This window comes from Scomber scombrus, chromosome 5 (assembly GCF_963691925.1).
Source record: "Scomber scombrus chromosome 5, fScoSco1.1, whole genome shotgun sequence".
NCBI lineage: Eukaryota > Metazoa > Chordata > Actinopteri > Scombriformes > Scombridae > Scomber > Scomber scombrus.
Window position 1 is genome coordinate 5439605 of NC_084974.1, and position 25563 is coordinate 5465167.

A 25563-nucleotide genomic window follows, 5' to 3' on the forward strand; every position below is an offset into this window, starting at 1 on the left:
TGTATAAGTGCACTGTAATGCTGGTTACAATTGAATTAAAAGTGTATGGTACCAAAGTAAAAACGCAGCGCCTGAGCTGAACGACATGAAAAGGTGACAATTCTATGGCCTAATTTTCCACCGTGCCATCAGGGGAAAAACAAATAACTCTTTCTGCAGGCAAAGCCATCCCCAAAATCCTCAGAGCTTACTTCAAAAAGTCTTAACAGTAGCAGCCTGAACACGAGGATCTCAATTTGCAAAAGAGCCGTGTTACCTTTAGAGAGTCTGTAGTCTGTATCTGGCCCCGGTGTGCTTTGAATGAGCTCAGGTGTTCTTAGAGACAACTGAATCGACTCCATGACAACAAAAGCACCAGAACAGAACTACATCCTTTACTGCGGGGATTTAGTCCGTCTTTAGCCTCGCTTCACCTTGACCTTAAGTATTTTTAAGAGAGTAGCCACGATACACGAGGGGCGAGAAAGACAAACAGACGAAGCAAGCGGCCGAGGAAATGGTGGCAAACGGAGAGCAAAAAGGGAGGCAGGAGAGGGGTTGTAGGAGCCAGAGAGAGAGAGAGGGCGGGAGAGGGAGAGTTAAGTGCTCTCAGGGGAGCAGACTGTTGTTAAGGATTATTAAATGGGATCAATAACTAACAAGGCCTCTGTGTGCACACACACACACACACACACACACACACTATCTTCTTCCCACCCCTTCCCTTCTCATCTACCCTCACTTACGCTCTACACACTAACACTTCAAATGTACTGCACTCATCTCAGCTTTTCTAGGGGCCCGTTTTCTCATCCACATTGTCAAATGTTTATCAAATCTCTCCTGATAATCTCATCTCGTTTTTATGACTGCTCTCCATTCTACCATTTGCCATATTCAGCCTCTCAGCTCAGTCAATTCTAGACAGAAGTCTCCCGTCAATTGCGGAACACTTTATAGTTGGGCTGAAGCGAAACCGAAACTTCCGAGGTTCTGTGAATGGGAAGGAATGGCCGAACGGCATTTGATGTTTGTAGACAGCAGATATTACAGCTGAAAGGTTTGACAGGTGACATTAGAGGAGCAGTGTGGGTGGATATGATGGAAAATGGAGAAAACAGTGGGTAACGCACACCAGCGCATCATCTCCTCGGGATACACCACCGTCCTGTTTCCCAGCGTCAACGTGCATCAACTCTCCAGAGAGGCGGCTTTGTTTTCGCTTAATTCATCAGCCTGATATTGTGTTCAGCTGACTTCTTGTTGAGTGGGTGTTATTTTGACACACAGTTGTGGTTGCTGGGAACGGTTAAGTTGAGGTTTTGAGCATGAATCAAAGAAAAACATCTATTTAATAGTTTCTGTTTCTGTATGTGGACTTTGCTGTATCCATCTCATCCATTTGTAGCTATTTTTCATTTATATAACTCAGTAGTTACCTTAGCTATGTCAGGGGATAACGTCCCTATTCTTTATTCAACCAACTAAGTTCCAATTGGCCATCCAACTTCCAAAGATGTGGGACGGCAATTAAGAGGCCTGGAACTAGGCTACACCAAATCAGCACATTCCAGCTACGGTACCTGGACTACTTGTGCATGTTTGTGAGGTATAATATATGCACAGCAGTGTTGGAAGCATTCAATCCGAGCTGTACTTTTCTTAATCCTAACAAATGTAATGTTGGTGGAAAATGACAATACAAGATGTATTTATTGGCTGCTCTGGAGCTCTCAATCATGTCACATGATCCACCTGAGCATAGTGAGTTTTCCCAGTTGTCATGGAATTGTAGATTTTGAACCTCTGATTTTAAGCCAACAAAGACGTTCAAGTAGCGTTTGAAGTGATCACATAAGATGGAGATTTCAACATCGACAATTCTGTGACCACAGGGCGCACCTCTTCTGCTAATGAAGAGTATGTGATGTAATCAAAAGCTCTGGCACCGGTGCTAAATTGACCCTGTGGTAAGACTGCTGTTGTCCTGGTCAAGAATGAACTCTGAATCTCATATAAACATTTAATTATCATTTATATGTGTTAAATCATGAAGGGATCACAGATCATAAACCCCAGAAATATTTTTTACAAATTTTAACCCTCAAAGATACAAAGTTACAGAAGTTAGCTGGACATGAAGTGACATGACAATTTCGACTCCCTTGACAGAATTTCTTGTGGAATCTGATCAAGAAGTTTAGTGTTTCCCATAAATGACCGGTGAGGTATTCATCGATTATAATAAATGTGAAATCACATACATAAACCGCCTGTTGTCTATCATGACAGAGTGGGCAGCCAACCAAATGTTTTGTTTGATTTTTTATAAAGCCCAATATCTAAACCTCTCTGACACCCAAGTCTCCCACGTCAATCCCTGCAGCTTTTAATTCAGACAAGACTTGATGTTGAAGACTTGGCCGCTGCCGCTACCATTGTTACACCCCCCCGCCCCCCCCCATTGCTTTTTTCAGCAGTGAGAAAAAAAAGGGAGAGAGAGGGGGCGAAAGTGACTGGAATCTCTGCAGTAGAGAGATACAGGGTGAATAACAAAAGGAAGGAGAACGGCTGTGTGGATGGATGGATGAATGATAGACGGGAAGAGGAGGGAGAAAGGAGAGAGGGAAGCCAAGAACACTGCTGCGAGGTGATAGTGCCAGGAGTAAGGGATGGGGGAGGAGGCGGGAGGGGAGGATGGGGGGGGGGGGGGGGGGGGGGGGGATAAGTCTGGACAAGGAGGAGGAGGAGAAAGCCTGAGACTGAGAGGGGGAAGATGGAGTGTGGAATAAAACACATGGTCCTGATTGTATTTTGCAGACGAAGAACATAAACGAGAGCAGATGAAAACATCATGGAGTAAAACTAGAGAAACTGTAGTCTTTAATGTCTGTATGAACCTGTTTCTGGTTTTTGAGTTTCCTCTGTACATGTCTGGAAAAAACTGTTAGCAAAGGTCTGCTGTTGGGCACCTGTTGACCCTCAAATGGGGACCCCTGTACCAAAACCATTTAAATGCAGTGAACCTGGGGTTCTGGCGTACCTAAAGCTCTGGGGCCCAGGTACAGTTGCCCACTTTGCCCATTTGGTATTCCAGCCTTTCCTTGCACTGTTTGAAGCCCCAATTAATGCCTAATGACATTCATTGTGCCTATTAACTCAGCATCCCAGGTCAGATTTATGTGAGGTGGGGTTTATTACTCTGATGTTTCTTTAATACTACCACTGGAGGTCGCCAAAGTCAGATCATTTTCTAGTTTTAGAGTTTTAAAATCTAGTTTACAAGTGCACTTCTTACACTTTACCACTATGTTTGAAGTCTTATTTAATCTGCTGGTTACTGATTTTTAAAATATTGTTTGTTTAACTCACCATAGATGTTTTTAACACTGCAAACTCAACCTTTAATAGTTTGCAGGTCACTGTAAAATACTACTTGGGTCATAAGAATAGTTTATAATGGTAGGAACTATGACAAAGAAAAATAACAAGGTTGCTTGAGTGGTAGAGGGAGTGAAGGTCCTGAGTCCTTTAGAGTTGAAGGAGAGAATCTTGCTGTTACAAAAAAGGCTAAGCAGGGAGAGAAGTTGGTGAATGAAATGTATGTAGTACATGTAGTATGTGGGTAGAGATGAGAGAAAGAGTAAACGTACTGCATGTTTTTTTTGAAGGATGGAGAGAGAAACCAAAGGTGCAAGGAAAGGTGACAAGAAAGATGCAACCTTTCTGGAAAGTGAGAGGAATTACACACTGTACACAATGAATGGAAGTAAATGCACTGTCGTAAAAAGTTCATGTTTTTGTTCCATTGGTAGAGTGTTTCTTTGTTGTAACAATGCTTCTTGGCAATAAATCCTATACCGTTGGAAAGCCTGTTTATTTCCCTTTTAAATGGTGCCACATCTGTAAAGAACGTGCATTTTACGGATGAGCAGCAGAGCTGAGTATCTGGGTTGCGCCCCTGTTTATATACATTAATAAATTACACTAGGTGTGTTTCTCTCATGTGTTTATTATTGTAACTGCCTGCCAATATATAATATATAATAATATATAATATACACTGAATCTACATAAAAGATATTGCTTAATGTAGTAGATGAGCTGTTCAGAATACCAAAGACAGTTCTTACATAATAAGACACTAAAAAACACTGCTTGCAATATGAATGTACAATTAATTAGCAGTTGCTCAATACCTTTAAGGATTATAAAAAAATCATCAGCATCGTTCACCATAGGTTCCATATTATATGTTGCATCTAGTGCTTTAGTAAGGCATGGACTTGTTATGGTGAAGCTTACAGATGTGGGACAGGCTGTCCACAATGAATGGAAGTCAATCCGATGTCCTAACAAAGATAGCTGCGTAAACGTGCGTGTGTTTGAGAGTGGGGGCGGAGGTGCAGAGGAGAGAGACAGAGGCACTTCAGGGGGTATGCGAACCGCACGCACATTCACCAGGCTGCATGTCAGAGATAGCGCTACAAAAGAGGGCCCAATAGATTCAAATTAATATAATTATCAAGTCAGTTATTAATACAAAAGCTTCTATAGCACGGGGCGGATTAGCATACAGGTCACTGCAGCGCAATACTGTGGGGAAGCGGCGCACGCACGCACGCACGCACGCACACACACACACACACACACACACACACACACACACACACACACACACACACACACAAACACACAATAAGAAGTCAATCAACCAAAGACAGAAACTCCCACAGTTACAACCGATACTAAACCAGATAATTAAACCAGTTAATATTCTAGCAGGAAACCAGATCTAACTACATAAAAAAACTGTGGGGCAACAGAGTGAGTTGTCATGCTCATTCTGTTGCTTTAAGTGTCCACACACACACACACACACAACCAAAAGGGCCTGATAAAGTAGCGACAGGGCAATCTGTCATGGCTGGCTAGCTGGTCACATGAGGTTAATAGATTCCCCCCCCCCCCCGTCCCCCCCCTATCTCACATCCCTTCAGCCTGCATCGCCATCATCATCGGCCCTCTTACCATAATGGCATATCATCAGCGATAATCTCGAAAACAGACAAAATATGGGGCCCACTCTATTAACGGTGACCTGGAAACCAGTTGTACAGCTTTCACATCCAAATGAGCTCAATTTTCTTTGCGGCGGCTAATAGCTGTGAAACTGTGAATGTGCTGGAAAACTGCTCGGCACTGTCACTGAATCTACAAAGTTAATCTAACAGTCACAGGGTTTCCCGCTGTGAACCGGGTGGAAAAATTCCATAATGTCCCATATAACGAAGTCGCATTACCAACTTGGAATGCTTCGGAAAACCTTGTGAATGCCACAAATGTGTGATAAAAAAATAAAAAAAAAAGGTAAAGTGTGGCTATTCTGACGAGTCATTCAGTGGAACCTGTGATTTGTGGAGATGATTTCCAAATCCCCTCACTTTCCCTACCAAAAACTCCCCAAACCAAAATTCTCTGATTTTCCAAGAAGTACACCACCTTTTGGGGAAGTCCACATACAGAGCATAACAGAAAGCATACTGGCTGTTGAGGTTGTAGTTCATGTTAAAACCAAGTCTGAACTAGCTGTGGCCGTCTGAGTTAAACTACCTCATCCCTCGTTATAATGAGTCCACACTGACAGTCTCCATCTCCCCTGCTCGCACCTGAGCAAGGGCACCTATGTCGTGATACCGGCACACACTCACCGATACGGGTAGGCAGTTATAAAGAGGTACCCTTACCCTGCAGTAGCCTACAATCATTTTCAATGCCCGTTCTCCCACCTCCCTGACATTCACTTTTAAATACAATCTTAACTGCTTTGCCTTTAAAGCTATGATGCAGAACTACAATTTGTGGAGGGTAGCAATTTAGAAGTGCCTGATGAAAAGGTTAGTTTGTCACTCTGAATGGTCTCTTTGAAAGGGGAGCCTGGCTGGTTGGTAAGAGAGTGTGACTGCCACCCTTTGGACAACTCGGGCAACTGCGACAGACGCTGTGTATTTCTCTTTTGCTTTCATTATTGAACAATCAGTGGAGTCATGCATCAAAAATGTGTATGTTTTCAATACAGAGAGAGGCACAGCTGGAATCAAAGCGGTAACCCTGACAGTATTAGCATAATGCTAAACTCATTCTGCAACTTTTAACTCCACCATCTTCCAGTAACACCCCCGCATTCATACACACATGCACACTTGGTAAATGGATGATACTTGAATTCTTGAGCCATGATGAACATGCTCTTTTCCTACACTATAACTGGTGTATAAACTGACAGATAATATATATTAAATAAAAACATATCATTAAATATGATTATGATGATTATAGCTTAATTATAATGTGTTCAAACAACTCATTTGGTGTTTATATGCTACTTATAAATGTTCAATAAGGGGGTTATAAAGTGTACCCAGCCCCTCCACACAGTGACATACATAAAAGTGAGATAGCACCATGGCTGGAGTAACCCTGGTGTCTTATCTCAGGCACGGCAGCTTCCCAGGCATGTGGCGTGTTGGCGTCACAACATGAAGGATGACTTTAATAGAAGCAGTTATATTTTAATCCAAGATCATTTGATTAGTCTCCATGTTTACATGATTTCATGACAGGAAAGAAACTGCTGCCCGACTGTCTGACACATGTGTGAGCTGTGAGAAGTTGACATGAACAACAGCTGTGAGATAAATGTAGGACGAGCCTCAAGATCGTCTCTATACTGATAACCAACATTTTTATAAGTGGGGCCAACACATGCTGTAATTATTCTTTTTTATACAAGTTTTGTTTCACAAAATGCACTTAGGATAGCATTCATAATAGATGACCAGTTTTTCCTCATTTCTAGAACCATTTGCACTTGTGAAATGGATGTTACTTGAATACTGTGATAAATATTGTCCATTTTCTAATTTCCTTACAGGAAATCAATAAAGTTTTATCATGCACTTTAGGTATTGCTTGTAATATATATATTTTTTTTCCTAGGAGTGAGTTGACTGAATGGAGCAGAAGCGGTGGTGAATGTAAATGTTTTTTGCGAGCAGAAGATGAAATACAGTGCGGCACAATGCCTACATACAGGTAATAATACAGAAGCTATTTCCTCCATTACAAAATTAAAGTTGGATATTAAAATAGCTTGTTCTCCAGCGAGGCCTGTCACTGTCACTACGAGAGCACTTATCATCTCCTGATAGTGGCTGCTGGCCAGTCAATGGGTGCATTCTTATGAGCTGGGTGCCAAATATTGTCTGGAGACATTCTTTTTACTCCACAGTGAACAATAAGACTATTGTGTTAATCTGTCAAAGTGAAAGCAGTAAATTCCAGCTATTACAATGCAGAAGGGAAATGATCACATGGGGAAATTCATTTTACGAAACACAGAAAAATCTAAAAAAAAAAAAAAAGAAAGCAAGATGAGGAACAAAGATGAGGCAATGTACCAAAGCAGTACAACAGGTTCACTTTTGTTCCTGTTTTCTTAAAAAAAATAGAAGTCAAAAATCACAAAGTGAGACATCTGGCCTTTAATGCATATCAACAGAAATAAATGCACAACAAGGAAATTCTCTCTCTCTGTAAAAGTTTTCCTTGTGCTTCTGAGAAGTTATTTTACGCTTTCTACAGCTAGATAAAACTCATTATCGGTTCAATTCCGGTCAACCCCAATAAACCAAACCACCCCGAGCTAACTGAAGATAAGACGGAGGAGTGACGTCCCGTCCATGAAACCAATAAAACTGGGTTTTACACTGTGTGTATGTGAAAGTCTTTCTGTATTTCATGATCGAGCAACCTGCCCAGCTCTTTGTTTTTCTTTTAACATTACTGTTACACAATTATCATTCACAGCTGTCTACATGTGCTTTTTTTACAATAAGTCTTAAAGTCATATGCCAGCGTCAGCACACAAACAAGTACACACACACACACACACACACAGACACAGGCACTGTCTGGTGTGTGTCTATATTGTCTCTAGATCCAGAGTGCATACCTGGCATCATAATGCATCCCTGGTATATCTCATATCCCACTTGTGATCTGGTTCCACTTTGCTGATTCCATTTGATTTTTATCGGATCACTGCTAAACAGAAAACACAACACACACACACCCTTGCATTTAGCTAGAGAACAGGACTACATATCTCTCACCAACCTCTGATGATAAAAAACATTTTAGAGCTGTTTTCACTATAATTACGGGGTCACATTTACACAACAAGTACAGACACAGATGTGTCCCTAATGTGGTGACAGTATTCCACAGATGTGTTCAGAGCTCTGCATTTGTGATTAGGGCACGCTTTCATGCCAAGTGTGAACAAGACCCAGCACATGCACACACACACACACAGGTCATGTGAGAGACCCCTTGTGGCCTCTTTGTTGTGTCATGTGAGTAGAGGCTCAGTGCTGTCGATGTCCCACTTCAACACACTGACGCTGACACTGAAAAGCTATATCTCCATCATAAAGATTTTTTTTAACAAAAGAAACTGTTCTAAATGTCTATGGTGATAATAAAACATGTAAATATACAGCTATATTATATACAGTTAGTATGTGTGATTCCAGAGGGAAAACACTGTACTGCAGAGGTGGATAAGGTGTGTTGAGAAATTCTTATCAGTAAGTGTGTGTGGTAGGCGTACGCAGGGAGGACATAGCTGCAGGGTAAATGATGGCAGTATTGATCTCTGATGCTCTTTTATAGCCCTGTCGTGTCAGTTTAGCACCTTGGCAACACTCGCTTTAGAGTTACATCAATACTGAACCCTGGCACTCAGCAAAAGACAGATAGAAAGAGACGGATAGAGCGAGTAATGGAGAGGGCCGACAAATAAAGAGAAAGAAGTAAATCCCCGACATCAAAGTAAAAGACCTCAATACTTTCACCTTATAAGTGAAGAGATGAGGGAACAGACACCAAAGACTGTTAGCTGCATGCTAACAATTAAAGGAAGACTTCACCATAAATATGTCTTGACTGTCAAAAGAGGGGTTTACATGAGCATCAAACTCAACTAGGGTCATGGCGTCCATGACTCTGGGTTGACTTTGAAGTCTTTTGTCATTATTGTGAATACAAGCTAAACTGAGTTGGTCTCTTCCATAAAAAAAGCAAGCTACAAACCTTTTCGCTAATTTGGAGCAATTGAAGCTTCCATTAGCATGTATTCGATGGTCAACATAATTTCTAAGTAGTCCTTTAAGAGCATTCAATGTTGAGTGGTATGCCGCTAACAATAACTTAAAACCAGGAAATGAGGGGAAAAAAGAAAAAAATAGCTTTGAAGCTAACTCGCTAATGCTAATAGGAATAGAGTAAAGAATATCATACTAAGTATAACAAGTCAATGTGAGTAGACTGTGGACAGTTAATAATAAGTGAATTAATTAATATATAGTTTATCGGAAAACAAAAATCAATCTGGCTGTTCAAAATGTGTACTTCTAAAAGAATTTGCTGTCTACTATCAATCAAAATACTGTATGCTAAAGTGTTAGCACGTTGTTAAAGTGTAGCAGTGTACAAACTGTGACATTTCTCTGACTCTCCTCTATTAGTTACTAATTAGTAGTTACTATGTTATCACTTTTTTAAGTTTGTATGGCAAACATGATAGCACAGAGCAGCATTAGCATTTATTTGGAGTCATGTTTCTGGCCACCTGATAGATGTAAGTCCAATATTCACTCTTCATATAGCTCTCTGTGTCTTTAGCTAATTGCTTCACAAGCCAGTTGCTATCTTTGTCTCTGTGGGTTTGTCAATAAACGTTAGCGCTTTCACCTTACACATAGTCATTTTATCCCTGATATTGATTAGTGCAGCTTTAACAGTCTTGGTTCAATATGTTTAGTGACCTCACATGATTGCAACATAGCTCAAAATAAGAACCTGAGGTCTAATGAGCTAGAACAAGTGAAAACACCTGTGTCGGTGTGCAGGGCCTTTAGCCAGTTGGACATCTCCCTGAAAACTGCAAATGTTCCAGTGTAATGGTGGAGCATTAAGGAGGAGTAACAGATTTGTTGTTAGACTCTGGGGAGACTGGTACATCAGAGGACCTTATGCCAACACATAATATCAACCAGCTGCTATTCATTCATTCATTCAAGAGGAAAGCAACAACATTTCATCAAGTCAGAATTACCATCTGAGAACTCATTTGTCATTTTTATTATATGGTTATTTTTTCTGTTGTTGAGCATTGCCTGGATGGACATTTAACTAAGACGTAACACTCCAAAGAGTGCAAGTTTAAGACATTGTTGAATATAACCTGATCCAATCAACTGTCCGTCAGGTTAAGTATGCTTTTATGGTTGGATGAATGTGTTGCTGCTCCTACTCAACATTTTTAATTATATGTATTGAAGCTGCATTATACAGTAATTGCTACTCATTTGAATAACACAGTTGAGTGCAAACATTCAGAACAATGAATAAAGGGTTTCTTTTTCTAAACTGTCAATGCTCCAGTGTCAGAAACAGGCTGGGACCTACGGGTCATTCTTGCGCCGAGGTTCTGCTAATGGCCTCGTGCGTGCTCCCACGTGTCCGCTTGCATTCATGCATGCTGAGGGTGTTCTGATCGATTAACTGACACCTGGTGTCGGATAAGGTTCACTCAAAATAGATGGTTTTGGAGTTGGCTTCCGCTGATGCGCCAATTTTGTTTGGTGAAGCAGAAAATTAACCCTGTTTGCATTATCTGATAGCTACTAAGATTCCAATTTCATCTGCTGAAAACAGAACATGCTAACATCTATTACTACAGGAATGCACTTAATGTTAGATTAAAGGTATTTTCTCTTATCTTTTTGTGTGTGTGTGTGTGTGTGTGCGTGTGCGTGCGTGCGTGTGTGCGTGTGTGTGTGTTACTGACCGGTCACAGGAGCAGGCCACCAGCACGCTGAGCAGGTTGTAGATGATGAAGGTGAAGATGACGGCAGTGATGGTACCGCGGGGGATGGAGTAGCTGGGATTCTTCAAGTCGCCTGGTAGATACACATGTTAAATCTACGTTCATACTGTGTGCTGGTAATCAGGTCACACACACACACAACTCAATCTGACCTACCTGACATGTTAGAACCAGCCATGATGCCGGTGCAGCCGTTAAACATGACAGCGAAAACAGTGGCGAAGGTCATCATGGTGTCTGTTGTGTAATCCTTCGTGTAGTCGGCTGTGGGAAGGGATAAGAACAGATGAGCCATTGTATATGTGCTTTTTATCAACATCATCGGTATTCAAACCGCAAGTTCAATATGGAGGCTGTTAAAGGACACCGCTCCATACAGGTGTAACCGCCAATCTTTGCTGTAGTTTTACAGAGCAGCATCTACTATATCACAGGGAGCTCGATTTTAATCATAAAAAAATCCATTTCAAAGCTGAGAGCTGTGCAAAGGCATCTCTATGTTCGTGGAGGGATTGAGGGAGACAATTCCAGAGCTTGGGGGCCACGGCACTGAAGGACCGACCGACCTCCCAAGGTGGACAGTTAGGTGCGTGGGACGGTGAGGAGGTTGCAGTCGGAGGATCTGAGAGAACGAGAGGTGGTAGATAGTAGATAGTAGGGGAGTCAGGAGTTCACTGAGGTATACGGGAGCCAGGTGATGGGAGGGCTTTGAAGGTGAGGAGTAGGATTTCTAATTTTATCCGGGACAAAACTGGCAATAAGTGCAGCTGGGATAGAATGGGGGTGATACGGGCCGTGTGTGTAGTGTGAGTGAGAACTGTGGCTGCTGAGTTCTGGATGTACTGAAGTATGAAAACAAATCATCTTTGATGAGGTTTGATGTGCGCATATTTAAAATAAATATCATATCTATTACTTTACCACTCGCACGATAGTTTGATGGAATGAAACGAACACCCACAAACAACCAGAGACTTCCACTCCGATCTCCACTTAAGCCCTTTGCTCCTTAAAATGTTATCAGAAACTTAATGACCATGAGGCATCTTTATTAGAAGCACCTAATTGCTTTTTATCTCTGGACTTTAAAATATTCATGATATTCAATGAAATCAGAACTATTAACTAAAATGATAACAAAATGATTACTTTCTACATCTGTGTGTGTGTGGTTCACAAATCAGGATTATTCAAAGCTTGTGTGTGTAATAGTGCTCACGAGTGCCCGAGTTACAGCAATTAGCTTAATAATCATGTGCTTGGATCTAAATCCTTGCAAACAAGAGCGGAAGGTTTAGTTGCATTACTGTGGCCTTTCAGAAACTGAGATCATGTAAAACATCTACTGACAGATCAATCAAAATTCCACTTCTCCACCAGCAGGGCAGGAAAAGATTATCTACTTTCAGAAAAAAACAGGTTCACACTGGTGGCAACAGGAACAAACGCTTGCCACCACCACTGCAGACACTCGCGTTTCTACTTTCATTGGATTACATTGGAGGGATCCTGTCCTGGTCTTTGCACTAGCAACTCTTATATCAACAGCAGAGTTAGCAGTGAGGAGGGCCGCAGTGCCAAGGAAGTATGGGTGCATTCCAAATGAAGGAAAACCTCTTTGGTGTGGATTTACTGAAATCAATGTGAAATACACGCCTAAGTCACTGAGGTCATTCTTCCAATGGGCAAAAGTTTCATTTTAAAATTCCAAAGTCACATTAATAACTATTATTATAATGTTTTGTGGATTACTGTATTGCAATAAGTCAGTAGAAACAACCCAGTATGTTTCCCAGTTAAACTCTCTCTCTCTTATTAAAAGCTTTGTACTGTGTGATGGCTTAACTGGGGGCTAAATCTAGTCAAAGCTTTATATTGTACATTGCTTCAGTCAACATAAATCATTTGTATTATTATTAGTAGTAGTGGTGATCAAACTGATTAGTGAATTGCTGTTCACTCTAAGGCGACTTATGAAAAAAAGGTGTATGCAAGTTATAGCTAACACCTGGAAAACAAGCAACATAGTCAATTGTCAACTTCGACCCATATCCACACCTTGACTGTGTCAATAAGGCTGTATAAAGTTACAGCTGTGCAACTTTGTACTGTATATGCTTTTAAAGTAGCCCACATTTATCAAAACCACTACGCTGTATATTATTACTCACTGTTTTTCAGTTTCAGGACCGATCGATATGCTTAATTTAAGTCTGTGATTGGACTAATGGCAACATCTCTGCCTCATTCATAACTGTTGTCTAGTTCTAGTGTTGAGCTTCAAAACCTTCAGACCAAATCAAAATGGAAAAGTTTATTAAGTTTTATGTTTTTGCCTTTGCTTACTAGACACATATTTCATAACCTATCGTCCCATGAGATTTGAATTGTAAAGGAAGTAAACGCCTTAGGCATAAACCAGGGTATTCCATACATGCTTGAAAGAACCTCATCTGCAGTACTGTTTTAAACATCAGTCTTCTCCACCTTACCCCATAGGTTCCCCAGCAACGTGTCCAACTTGAAGCCGGTAAAGTTTGCCGTGGTGGGAAACGTGGGCATGGTTGTGTTGGTAATAGGGGTGGATGAGGAAAAACGGGGCAGGGTGATGGTCCGAGGGCCGACGGCAAAGAAGCTGACGAAGATGGTGCCCAGGACGAACATGACCACCAGAAAGATGAGAAAAGTGGCCTTGGCATAGATGTGGGCTCCCACCATGCACACCAGCAGACAGAGCAGGGCGACGCCTGTGCCGTAGAGCAGAGACCACCAGTAACCTGACGGCAGAACTTGGTAAGGAGAAGTGGCCAGGGTCCCGTCTGGGGATGGATAAGATGGGAGGGGTTTTGAAAAATTGACTGTCAGGATATGTTCAAATAAGGTGTAAGAACAATGAACAAAACAAAAGCCAAACCTTTTACCCAGGAAAAATTTATATTTACACAGTTCTATGCATTAACACCTGGAATTACCCCACAATCAGTTACTGAGTAAGAACATATCTCATTTGTTATTCCACCAATATTCTCCTGACCGTCCCATGATTTTGCTTGACTTTCTACCAACATGTCTCCATCACTTAAACCCTTTCCGTTTGTTACATTGTAGTTTTTCAGAGTGAATTGTCTGGTGTCTTCTTATTTAGGATGAAAAACCTCCAACTAAACTAAACTAAACTAAAGATGCTAGAAAATGTAGTGAGCTATATTTCTGTAAAATCAATGATTCGTAAAGTTAACAAATATTCCCTGTCGTATTCCAAAACCGAATAACCTCATGGTATTATGATTCCTGTTGTTGCTATAATTTGTAAAATGAATAACCAGGGATCTCATGAAATAAATCACAGTCATACTGATTTTTAGGGTTGGTAGATCTTCACCAATCCCCCAAATCCATCCTGGGCCTGGGTCGGATTATCAATCAAATATTTTAGGGGGTATGTCATTCTCGATGTTGTTTCTCTTTGTTATGATGTGTGTTATCCCTTGTGAAGTCAATGTTAAATAATGTTATCTAATATTCCCTGGTTTTCCATGGCAATCCATCAGTATTTTACAAGCTGTTAAAATGAAACGTACCTTCTGGCACTCCGAAGGTGGCCACAATGGCTTCAACCAGTCCCAGCACGTAGAGAGCGCTGCCGCACACATTAGCCAGGAAGAACATGATGCCAATACTGCCGCCGAACTCTGGACCCAACGCCCGGCTGATCATGTCTGAGCTACGTTAAGGGAAGGTTGTTGGGTTCAAAGAAAGAACAGGTGTGTTTTGTATTGTGTAGACACCAGTTTTGTGTGTCAGTCCTTGACAGGTAACATGAGGGAATACCCCCCCTTTATTTTTAACATGATTTTTTTGGACATTTTGTCTGTATTGGGTAGAAGATGGGTAGAGCTACCAGAGTGCACCATGAGGGAATTCCTTTTGTGTGGTTGCCTCTTGTACAAAGGGTTGGTTTCTGGCCATATTATAATTAGGTTACAGAAAGAGTTATGGTTAAGATTACTTTATAGCTAAAGATTGGGTATAGAGTTCAGAGTTAAATTCCACTGGGAATTTAATTTTCCAAAATCCCAAATCCAAGTTCCTAACACTTTTACAGTTTAAGGTTGAATTTCTATGGAAAATGATGATACATTCATCTTATTCCCCTTTAATTATTACCATGCAGTCAGAGCAAAATGATTCACTAGAAGCAAAAAGGGGCATCTTTTAGCCCCGGGTGTCACCTAGCAGGTTATATACATCCTATCTAGTCTATGCTATTGGTGGAGGTTGTTGAAGCTAATATATGCTACCTCAGAATAAAACTAAAGGTCATACTCAGGGCTAAAAACATATACTTCCACATTCTCTGCATATTTTCTCAGAAGACAAATGAATCTAATCTATACTTCTTATTTCCAGTTATTGGCATAATATTCTCCTTTTAATATTAACCCCCTATCTTTTAGTTAAGAATACAATTTTAAGGGGTTCCTTTGATCCAGCTTCAGTTTTGGGTGCTACAATCTAAGTTTTATCACATATAAGCAGATGAACATTTTTGTTAAGCAGTAAGTTGCCCAATTAGTGTATTTTGATCAGTGTTTAAGGTACTGCTATTATTATATTGCATTTAATGATCTACAGGAGGCCACAACACCAGCAACAACAATAACTGACTGCCAAAGAAAACATGTTTTTTATGTACTGTAAGTGTGTCTAAGTTCACCCTACATGCTCATGCATGTTTTTCAATCCAAGATCATGTAGGACATGGCCTCTCCTGCCAGATAAACATTGATTAGTTTAATTTACCAAATTCCTGACAAACAGTCATGCTGGCCTGCATCCCAAATATGGCACTGAACAGCATCCCATAGTGCAGATATTAAACAAATCAGGTTCCACTTAGCGTCTCAGACAATCTATACACTGCACAATGCAATGCTAGAATGAAGAAACAGCACACACTGCTGAATGTTGTTGATGCTACGCTGACGGTCTCATGCACATATCATGTGATGATGTGTAGGAAGAGGATACAGTAGGCTCCCCCAGCATCCAGGGCTCCATTGGTGGAGATGGCGCAGACTGACAGCACAGTCATACAGATGATGAAGTAGGCCACCAGGAACATGAATATACCTTGGTACAGTCCAGCATGGCCAACTACGAATCCTGTAGAAAAAAAAACGCACAAACAGATATAGACGTGTAGAGATCTGAGCACCAGATAGCTATGGTCAGCCTGTCAGCTGTCTGAAAGCAGAACTTTGATCTTGGCGGTCATATGAGTCTGGTTTTAAAAAGGAAGTTTAACTTTCCTGGAAAGAGTCCGCACTTGAATTCACATGATCTATATATCTATAAGTCAGTTGATTCATCACAACAATCCTCTATGTGAAGTGAAACTGGAATCATATGTTGAAACAATTCCAGTTTACCAGTTGCCTCCCATGCCTTTACTGTAATGCTGACATCTGCAGTTCTTACTGTACCACAAAAGAATAATTCCTAATTTATGCAACTCAAGCAAAAAAAAAAAAGAAGAAAAGAATCTAATCAAGGTCAAAGATTTTGACCATTTTCAACCACTGAGAAAAACCCCTTCTTTCACAAGTTTGGTCCAAGCATCTTCTTCAATGTTACTTTTTCTTTCACATGATTTCTGAGGTACATTTTGTAGATAACTTAAAATATCCAAATTAAAGTAATTTTCTTGAAATGTCAATAAACGTAATTTCATGAAATTCTGTGCTAAAAACAAATGTTACTGTCTTGTCAATCAATGGTTGCATTCTTTTCATTGGAAATCTCTCAAGTCTCACACTGTTTAAAAAGAAATCTCACCGGCACATTTCTTTTAAAAATCCACTGATGGATTACATGTTTGCGTTTTACTAGCCGAGCAAATAGATAGCAACTCTGTAAACGAATACCAACGCTATCAACAGGTGAGTCACATAACCAGGATCTCAAATCTTGATCAGCATTGTCATGTGCATCTAATCAAAGTGTGTGATAAGGCATCAGTGTCACTTCACACTGTGTCAAAAATGCATTTTCCACACTTTCTACTACTGTGACCTTTGAGTGCATATATTAAATACAATCAGCCACTGTGACTAACAGTGTAATGCGGCCGTCTTCATCATCATGTGATTTTAACTTAAAGCACTACTGTAGATAAAACTGCAGATGATCATATCAGGAGTTTCATCTCACGAAAAAAGGTGAAACATGGTCGGGAAAAGTTTTAGAAAAGGTTTGTACGGCAATTTTTTTTTGTAGAATTTAATAAAGCAGCTGTTTTTAATTGAAATACCAAAATAATATAATTTACTGGGATATGTTTGGCCATGGTAGTGAGTGTAAAATGAATGATATGTTATCCAACAATACATAAGCCTCTCCTTTCACATTCATGTCTTGCCTTTAACGGCTGATGAATTTACTGTAGTTTCACATCCACAATGAAACTACTGTGAGTTCCTGTGCAGACTGGCATGTTTCAGTGTGAGAATGGTAGTCGTAAATCCTACACTGAAAAAAAAAAGAAGCTACTATGCATGTTAATGTGAGTTTGTGCATGTGTGTGTGTGTGTGTGTGTGTGTGTGTGTGCATGTGTTATGTGTGTCCACTCCACAGCAGCTGACATCTCACGAGACTCAGGGAGGGGAGCCGGGGAGGGGGTTGGTGAAGAAGTTGGGGAATGAGAGAGAGAGAGTTAGAAAATAACTTGAGTGGGATAACAGAGTAGAAACACCCCAATAACCAGAACACAGATAAAAGAGAAGATGTGAAAGTCTCTTTCTAAGCATCTGGCCTCTTTTTTACGCTTTGACAGCAGTAATGCGAAACCTGGGTGTGTATGTCATATCATGATTACTAGCATCACATGCACATTTTTCCACAAGAAAACAGAACTTTTACTCTCTGACGTGCCCCCGACATTTTTCATTCCAGCTTTTTTAAACATTAATTCACGATGTTACTTGAGACATCCTTCCTCTTATAGGATTTGACCTGTGAGGAAACATATTTATATAGCATTGATATTGCACAAAATTAGGTTTTCTCATTGGATTTCATCAATCCATCAAACTGATCAAATGATCTTGTAACTTTAATAATCTAGGCTGTACATTTCTGCTGTGTTTGACTTTCTCTATTCTCAATTTTTGATGAGATTAGAGAAATTGCAAAACGAAGGTTTTATATTTACACACAATACAATGTCAAACATTTAATTCTGAACCAATAGATTTAAATAAGAGGGCTCTATCATCAGTTTTCAGGCTCTCGCTATGGGCCAGTGACATCATATCTACAACACATAACAAATAAAACTTGTATTTAAGATTTTTTGAACATTAAATGAGCCTCCTAGCATTCTGGTTTAATCACAACCCAACTAACACTAGCACTATCATGTCACAGAAAAGCAAGCAACACACTTAAATGCTTCATTGGTTGAGGTTAGTACTATTTACATCAGTTCCTCAAAGCTGACAGATGCCAGAAATAAAAATGGTGCAAGTGCAGGTGTGACTATGAAACCAGAAGTGTGAGTGTCTCTCTGCAATTCATCTGCTTCTCAACATAAATCCCCCCCAAGTGGAACTAATTAAGAAAATGAATAAAGGATAAGCACTTTTTTAATCATTATTTAAACCTTATTTTAATTTAAAAAAAACAACGTATTAATTTGTTACTCAGATAGAAATTTAGCACTTTTAAAGTTGATGTCATTGACACAAGTCAAATTTGATGGATGTCTTACATACTGAATTCAACAGGTGCTCCTAAAAGAAAAAAACCCCAAAAACATGAAACACAACATGAAACTTCACTGGGAAACAAAGTCATGTTAAAATCCCCCAATTTTGAATGGTGTTTTGACATCTGTAGTCCATCTGTAGTACAGAGATGACAGTGTGCACTGATTTATCTGGGCATCACTCACCTATTCTCAGAAACAATACCACGCTGAACATTGACAGCAGGGTCGGGATCACCACACCGAAGAAGATGGAGAGTTTCTTGGGTTGCCGCTGCTGGCTCGACTTCTGCCGGGGGCCGCCCGGGTGCTGCTCCGGGGCCTGGCCGGCCGGCGGTGCCCGCCGCTCGGACTCATTGACGCTGGTGGAGAGCCGGTAGTGGAGGAGAGGAGTCCGCTCTGTCATGGTGAAACTCGCCTCTGAATGAAGTGCTCTGATTATGTTCGGAGCGAGCTGCCACCACCAGCTTGGCTCTTACACTCCGGCTAACTATTATCACCAATATCTCCGACAAGTTAATAAACGTTACAGATGCTTTCCCCCCCCGCCGCCGCCCCCGAGAGGCAGAAAGGTTAATCAGTGACTATCAAAACTCAACCTCACCTAGCTAGCTACATAGCAGAGCTGGAAATAAGTACCTTGTTTATGGAAAAAAAAAAAATAGAAATAAAACCAGAGCACTCTACCTATATTTTAAAGTGACCGGTCCTTACACATAGTGTTAAAAGTCATCCCAGGCTGCTCAAATCCAGCCACAGTGTATCCGCTTCATCTCTCCGTAAAATACAGTACAGCATCATGTGATCTGTCAGGTTCACATCATTCACAGCACTACTTCCGTTTGTAACATTCAGAATAAAAGCAATTAGTGGCCTAGTACAACGCTTACTACTACAGCATGAAGGCTACTACACTTCAACAGGAGTATACAGAAAACTACATGTGATCTCCACTAAACTAAACACTATTTTATTGTCTAGAAGTTAGCCTAATGGGAGAATGTATAATAATGAATAACACTAATCACTGTTAACCTGCCTTATCAGATGGGGATCCTTGAGATTCTGAAAATCTACTTTCAGAAAGAAGAGCTCAGAAAACAAAGACAGTTAGAATAATTAACCAATAGTAAACATGGACAATATATGTTGGTTTATTTATTAAAATATTTGCTTATATACAATAGCGCTATAATACAACTTCCGGTTTTTCCCAGCCATTCTGTATCTAGCTTGACGCATCTTTCAAACGCCTGGATTTTCCTGTGTTTTTCAACTCTAGCCTGTTGCTTTCGGTCATATGATCAGGTTGACTGGACCAATCAGAGCACTGCATTTCTCTAGCCACCAGCTAATAGGAGCTGCATCAGGTTAGATACAAAGATCTGTAATTTATCTGACTTTGGGTTTCAGATAATAAAGAGTACAAAGAAGAGTAAAAACTTATTAGATAGGCTACTAAATGTAGTTATTGTCAACACATACATTTTATTTGGTGAAATTTCAAGTGTAAAATAGATAGATAATTGAATAGGATGTGTTCTGCATGATGCAAAGGGTTGCCCAGCTTCATTAATTTTTAAATTAATTTGCCATAATATTTAGAAACAAATACAACATACAAACAACAAACCTTTAAACTTCTGCTTTTTGGTTTGTGAGTCAGTATTTCTTTTTGGCTGCACTATAATGCCAGTGTGGCTATGAAAACACAGTACATTGTTGAACAGATTTATCAGATCAAGTGTAAGTTTCCCTTCACCTCCATCCTCTATTTTCACTTCTGTATTATTATTTTTTTCTCATTGAAATTTGTATTGAATTCTTAATAGCAGAGTATATGAGTACAGGGTTGGTCATACATTTCGGAAACTTGGCATAAACATATGACATGTCGCAGAGGAAAAATATAACTTGAAAAAGGTAAGAAATATAAGAGGGAAATCCAGTCTACAGAAGGACAAAGAAGCTATGCTGTATTCAGTCTCTGATTTCTTAGGCTGAGTTTTCATTAGTCCTTGTGTAGGTCCAAAAAAGATCCCAAGAGGTCAACCCATCCTCCTTGTTAGCCGACAGTTTGTGGAGCATAGACTCATAAGATGCTGTCTCCACCATTGCATTAGTCCAGTCTTTCAGATTAGGAGATACAGCAGTTTTCCAGTGTCTTAAGATAACTCTGGAGGCTGTGACCAAGCCCACCATAATGACAGAAAAAGTTATTTTTGATATATTCAGTATTTGTGATCTGTCCCCTAGTAAACATACGGCAGGAGTCAGGGAGATCACTGAACCTGACCAGTTACTCAGGAAGTCCACAACTTTAATCCAAAATGAACTCACTAATGCACATTCCCATACACAGTGAAGAAAAGTTCCTACCTCTGTTTTACACTTCCAACACATATTATCATTCAACCATTTCATTCTATGTAATTTCAAAGCTAATCATACCCCTCTTGCTTCCCTTACCGACTTTCCACAGTCTGCTAGTACACCCAACCATTTCTCCTGTGTAAAGGTTATTCTCAGGTCTCTCTGCCACAACAATTTCACATTAGAGGACTCACCACTTACTGAATAGTTCGTTAGTCTATAAAATTGTGAGGCCGTGCAGCGTTCCTGTGGCGCATTCAGGTATTTCAAAATATCATTTTCTGAGCAATCACCAATTCGAAATTTTACACAGTCCCTGATTTGTATGTATTTCCAAAAATGTTGTTTGCCTTCGAATTTAAATTGACTCGATAATTCCTCATGAGACATGAATTGTCCATTTTTGTACAGGTCTCCTATAGTACATACACCACTTGAACGCCACTGCCTCCAGTACACTGACGTTTTACCAATATGTATGGCAGGATTAAACCACAATGAAGCATATATCTGTACATATTGCCACAACTTATACATTTTGTGTACCTTGGCCCACACTTCCTTAGGGTGCACAAGAATTGGATTTGTTGTTTTACTTTGTTGAGACACTCTCTCCTTTGGACTAAATGGTAAACATAACTCATTCTCAATCTCCATCCAATCTAGCTTGTTGTCTGTTGTTTTCCAATATTTGGCTAGTTTAGCCATTTCAAAAAATATCCCATATAATCTTGGATCTGGTAAACCTAATCCCCCTTTCTCCTTGGGGGCACAGAGTTGACTTACTCAGTTTTATCCTTGCTCTTTTCCCATCCCATAAAAACAGTTTATACTATATCATCATACTTCTTAAAAATGGCAGGCGGTATCGTGACACTTCTGTATTTTTAAAGAATGATGCCGCACACGTTTTCCCTTGAGGCTTTTATTTTCAAAGTTGATCCATTTCATTTTATCACTAATGTATCAAGTGATCCAAAAACTACAGAGTGATGCAACTGTGTAGTGGCCCACTGCCCACACAAACAGTCTAAAGTTCTCCTCAGGAAATAAATAATACATTAATACACATAGCATATTCTGACTAGCAGAGACTAAATGTATTTTCTGGAAAATGGTTTATCACAACTAAATACTTAAAAAAAAACATGATTCATACATATCTACAAAATCTACACATGTAATGCAGACAAATACATAACATACATTTATCTTGTTATACAAGTGAAAACCTTAACTTTGATACATGCATTCTAAAGGCTTCTCTAATTTCATACACACTTAGAGACTAAGACTGCACGCACACACACACACACACACACACACACACACACACACACACACATACACATAAATACACATACATTATATACATATATACTACATACCCACATTTATGGATTTTTGTATTTTCAACACTGCTTTTTCCTAAGATCTCAGATCACAAATAAAACATTACATACTTCAACATACACACCCTGATTTTGTTGTGACACACAAAATCTACTTAACTTGACAATACTCAACTCAAGGTCTACTTTGAATTTGCTCTCTGAGCAAATTTTACCTCCTGACGAAGGCCACAAAATGTGGTTGAACGCTCTGAGAGAAAAGGAAGTTATTCAGTGCAGAAACAAAGTTACAAAGTGTATGTTTCACTGTATCTATTTCATATTGTGAGGGTGTTACAAAGAAATCTCAAAAGGTTCTCTTATTTAGCATGATGAGCTATTAAAATCACCATCAGGCTTCCTGCAAAATAAAGAAGAGATACTACTGCAGAACCATAAAGCACATCTCCTCCTGCACCCACAGATGGTGCTAGAAGCCATAGTTACCATTACACACTGTAAGAAGAAGTGTAACCCACACAGTGCACTGGCACACTATGCTCTGATTAGCACTGGCAGGCACAGTGAGTTCCAAAGTGACAGCTATCACAATTAGATTTACCCATGGGGGAAAAATGAATGTGAACTTGTTCATGGTGGAAGATGAGAAAACAGCTTTCCATTCTGCTTAGTTTCACTTGAAAGACCCTGAGCACCAATATCCTGATACTAATAGTTGCTCAACATTTCTTTGTAAAGACAATGAATATTGTCACTAACTCCATTTCATACTGTTACTTTAAAAATCGAAGACAGCCGTACATTATCTACTATCAATACAAATTCCTTCACTTACATTAGGAGCATGTTGGTATAGTGACGTGTAGCATTAAGCTCAACATCAGAACGGCCTCATAGAACAGCAGGAAAGGCTGTAGACTCTATTGTATAAGTAATGCTTGAGAACAACACATATAAGCTTTCAAACAAGAGGGAGAAGGCACTAATACCCCTAAAAGAATTCCTTAGTGTTCCTTGTCACTGGTTGATTCCAGTACCCATCTTGTCCAATGCAGACTGCAAAACCACATACGTTTTCCTCTGTGAAATGTTTTTAAAAAATGTTTTTGTTTTTTTGTTTTTTTACAAAATCCCAGTCCTTTCCTCTTGGATTTTATTCTCCTTCAGCATGGACCCTCTGTCTGTCAACGTTGTGCTGTTCCTCTCCTGATATCCTGTTGTGTCTTGGACCAGTTCTCAGGCAACACAACCCAGCAGCACACATAAAATCCTTTCTGTTTGTCAAATTCACCCCAAGGTAATCAAGTGGTTGCGCTGGGTAACACTTTGCAAATTATACCTTCGAGGTCTTTAGCAAGGCGCTCAAGTTTTACTTTGATCAGTTTTTCATACTGATCCAACACTTTTTTCAAACGGGTTTGGCTGGTGCTTTCCTGTATTGTGTTTTCAGACGGTACAACAGCATCAATCTGTAAGCAACCAAAATTATAATCAATTAATTATACACTAAACAATACTTTAGCAATGGTTAGAAAAATGTATGCTTGTGTAACCACATCATGTTTTGAGGTGCACGTGTGCATGTGTATTACCTGTTTCGGAATTTGGTTGACTATGAGCAGATGATTTGTGATTTGACGCTGCAGTTTCTTCAACAAGGAGCCCTGACACTGTAATGTTGTCTGATTGGTCGCCATCCACGCTTGAAACACCTGGAGGGCCCCCAACACTTCTGCATGCTTCTGCTGGAGCTGGACAAAAACAAAAATGTCATTTACTATTCAAATAGGTACAACAATGTGTTTTAGTACTTTAGTAGTTAAACAACAAACTTGATTATGAGAAAATAATGCAAAGTAATTGTGAATGAAGCAGTCTCTGCCATGATAAAACCAATACCTGCCCTGCTGTCTGCCTGATCACCATACAATACGATACATAACATGGGAGCGTGTCTATTTAGGCCCTATGTTCCCAAAGCTCTATGTTCCCACGTTTCTAAGAAATTATTTAAATGTAGGCCCTATGTTCCCACAGCTCTATTTTCCCACATTTCTAAGAGATTATTAAAATTTTGCGCCAAAGTCCCTCATGAGCAATAATTTACAAATGAAGCACTGGGGCGGGCACAACGCCGTCCTGGTTGGGCCGTCTTTTTGCGCTCGCAATATCAGACCAGACTTTTCTCCTTATTGGGTTGACCAATCCATCTGATACGGCACAGCACATGAGCTTTGAGCATTGGCATAACCAGGGACTTATGGAGCCGAATTTTCAAATTTCACAAATTTAAAACATTTAAATGTTGAAGTTTTATCCAATCTGCTGATGCCTGACTATCATGCTGGAGACTGTGGTTTGTTTCCCAATTGGGCCAAAAGATTCACGTGTGACCCAGACGAGCGTGGGGAAAATTTTGGGGGGTGAATGTAATGAATGCAGTTGTAAAATATAACCCTAACCCTGTGGGAAGATAGGGCCTAATTTTGAAAATAAAGTTAGAAATGTGGGAACATCGGGCTGTGGGAACATAGAGCTGTGGGAACATAGAGCTGACCCCCATAACGTTAGCTATCACAGTTTAGCTAATGTACCACCATTACTCTGTTGCTAACTTCAATCGTTTGCATAAGAAGCTCTAGTCTATTATGAATCTAGCATCATATTAACATAACTTACATTCAAATAAATAATTTAATTAACATACAAGTCAAACAAATCTTGAAATTGTCATATACTCTTACTGATAGCTGTTGGCAAAAATATGTGATAATAGTGACTTTTAAACAAGGACACCCCCTACATATTATACAAACCCTAATGTGTGTATCATTCAGTTCAACATTTACTGCTTATGTTAATTGTTTGCTTTATTTGTGTTTTATTTATTTATAAGTAGTTATTGTGCTCCGATTAAAGTACAAAGTCATTGTACATTTTTGATTTAGTAACTGAGTTTCGCAACAAGATAGTGTGAGTGTGCATTCGTTCGGACAAAAACGGCATTGTCTGAGTCTGGCACACTGACAAGATATGGCCCCACACTGCTCTTACAACATGCATGTGTTGCTTCTCCCACTTGGGTGAGGGCAGTTGTTTCTAACATCATGCCCCATGGTAAGGTGTAACGAGAAGC

General features: G+C 39.9%; 1 protein-coding gene across 1 annotated transcript in view; it reads right to left on the reverse strand.

Moving 5' to 3' along the window:
- Positions 1-19476, reverse strand: part of zgc:153039 (uncharacterized protein LOC767698 homolog) — a 67569-nt gene extending 48093 nt beyond the window's left edge. The window contains exons 1-6 of the mRNA XM_062419422.1: positions 18889-19476; positions 15965-16099; positions 14515-14652; positions 13426-13752; positions 11090-11197; positions 10895-11006 (exon numbers count right to left, since the gene is read on the reverse strand). Of these exons, the coding sequence (XP_062275406.1) occupies positions 10895-11006; positions 11090-11197; positions 13426-13752; positions 14515-14652; positions 15965-16099; positions 18889-19108 (1040 nt within the window). The 5' untranslated portion in view covers positions 19109-19476. The remainder of the gene's footprint in view (positions 1-10894; positions 11007-11089; positions 11198-13425; positions 13753-14514; positions 14653-15964; positions 16100-18888) is intronic.
- Between the last annotated feature and the right edge of the window lie 6087 nt (positions 19477-25563).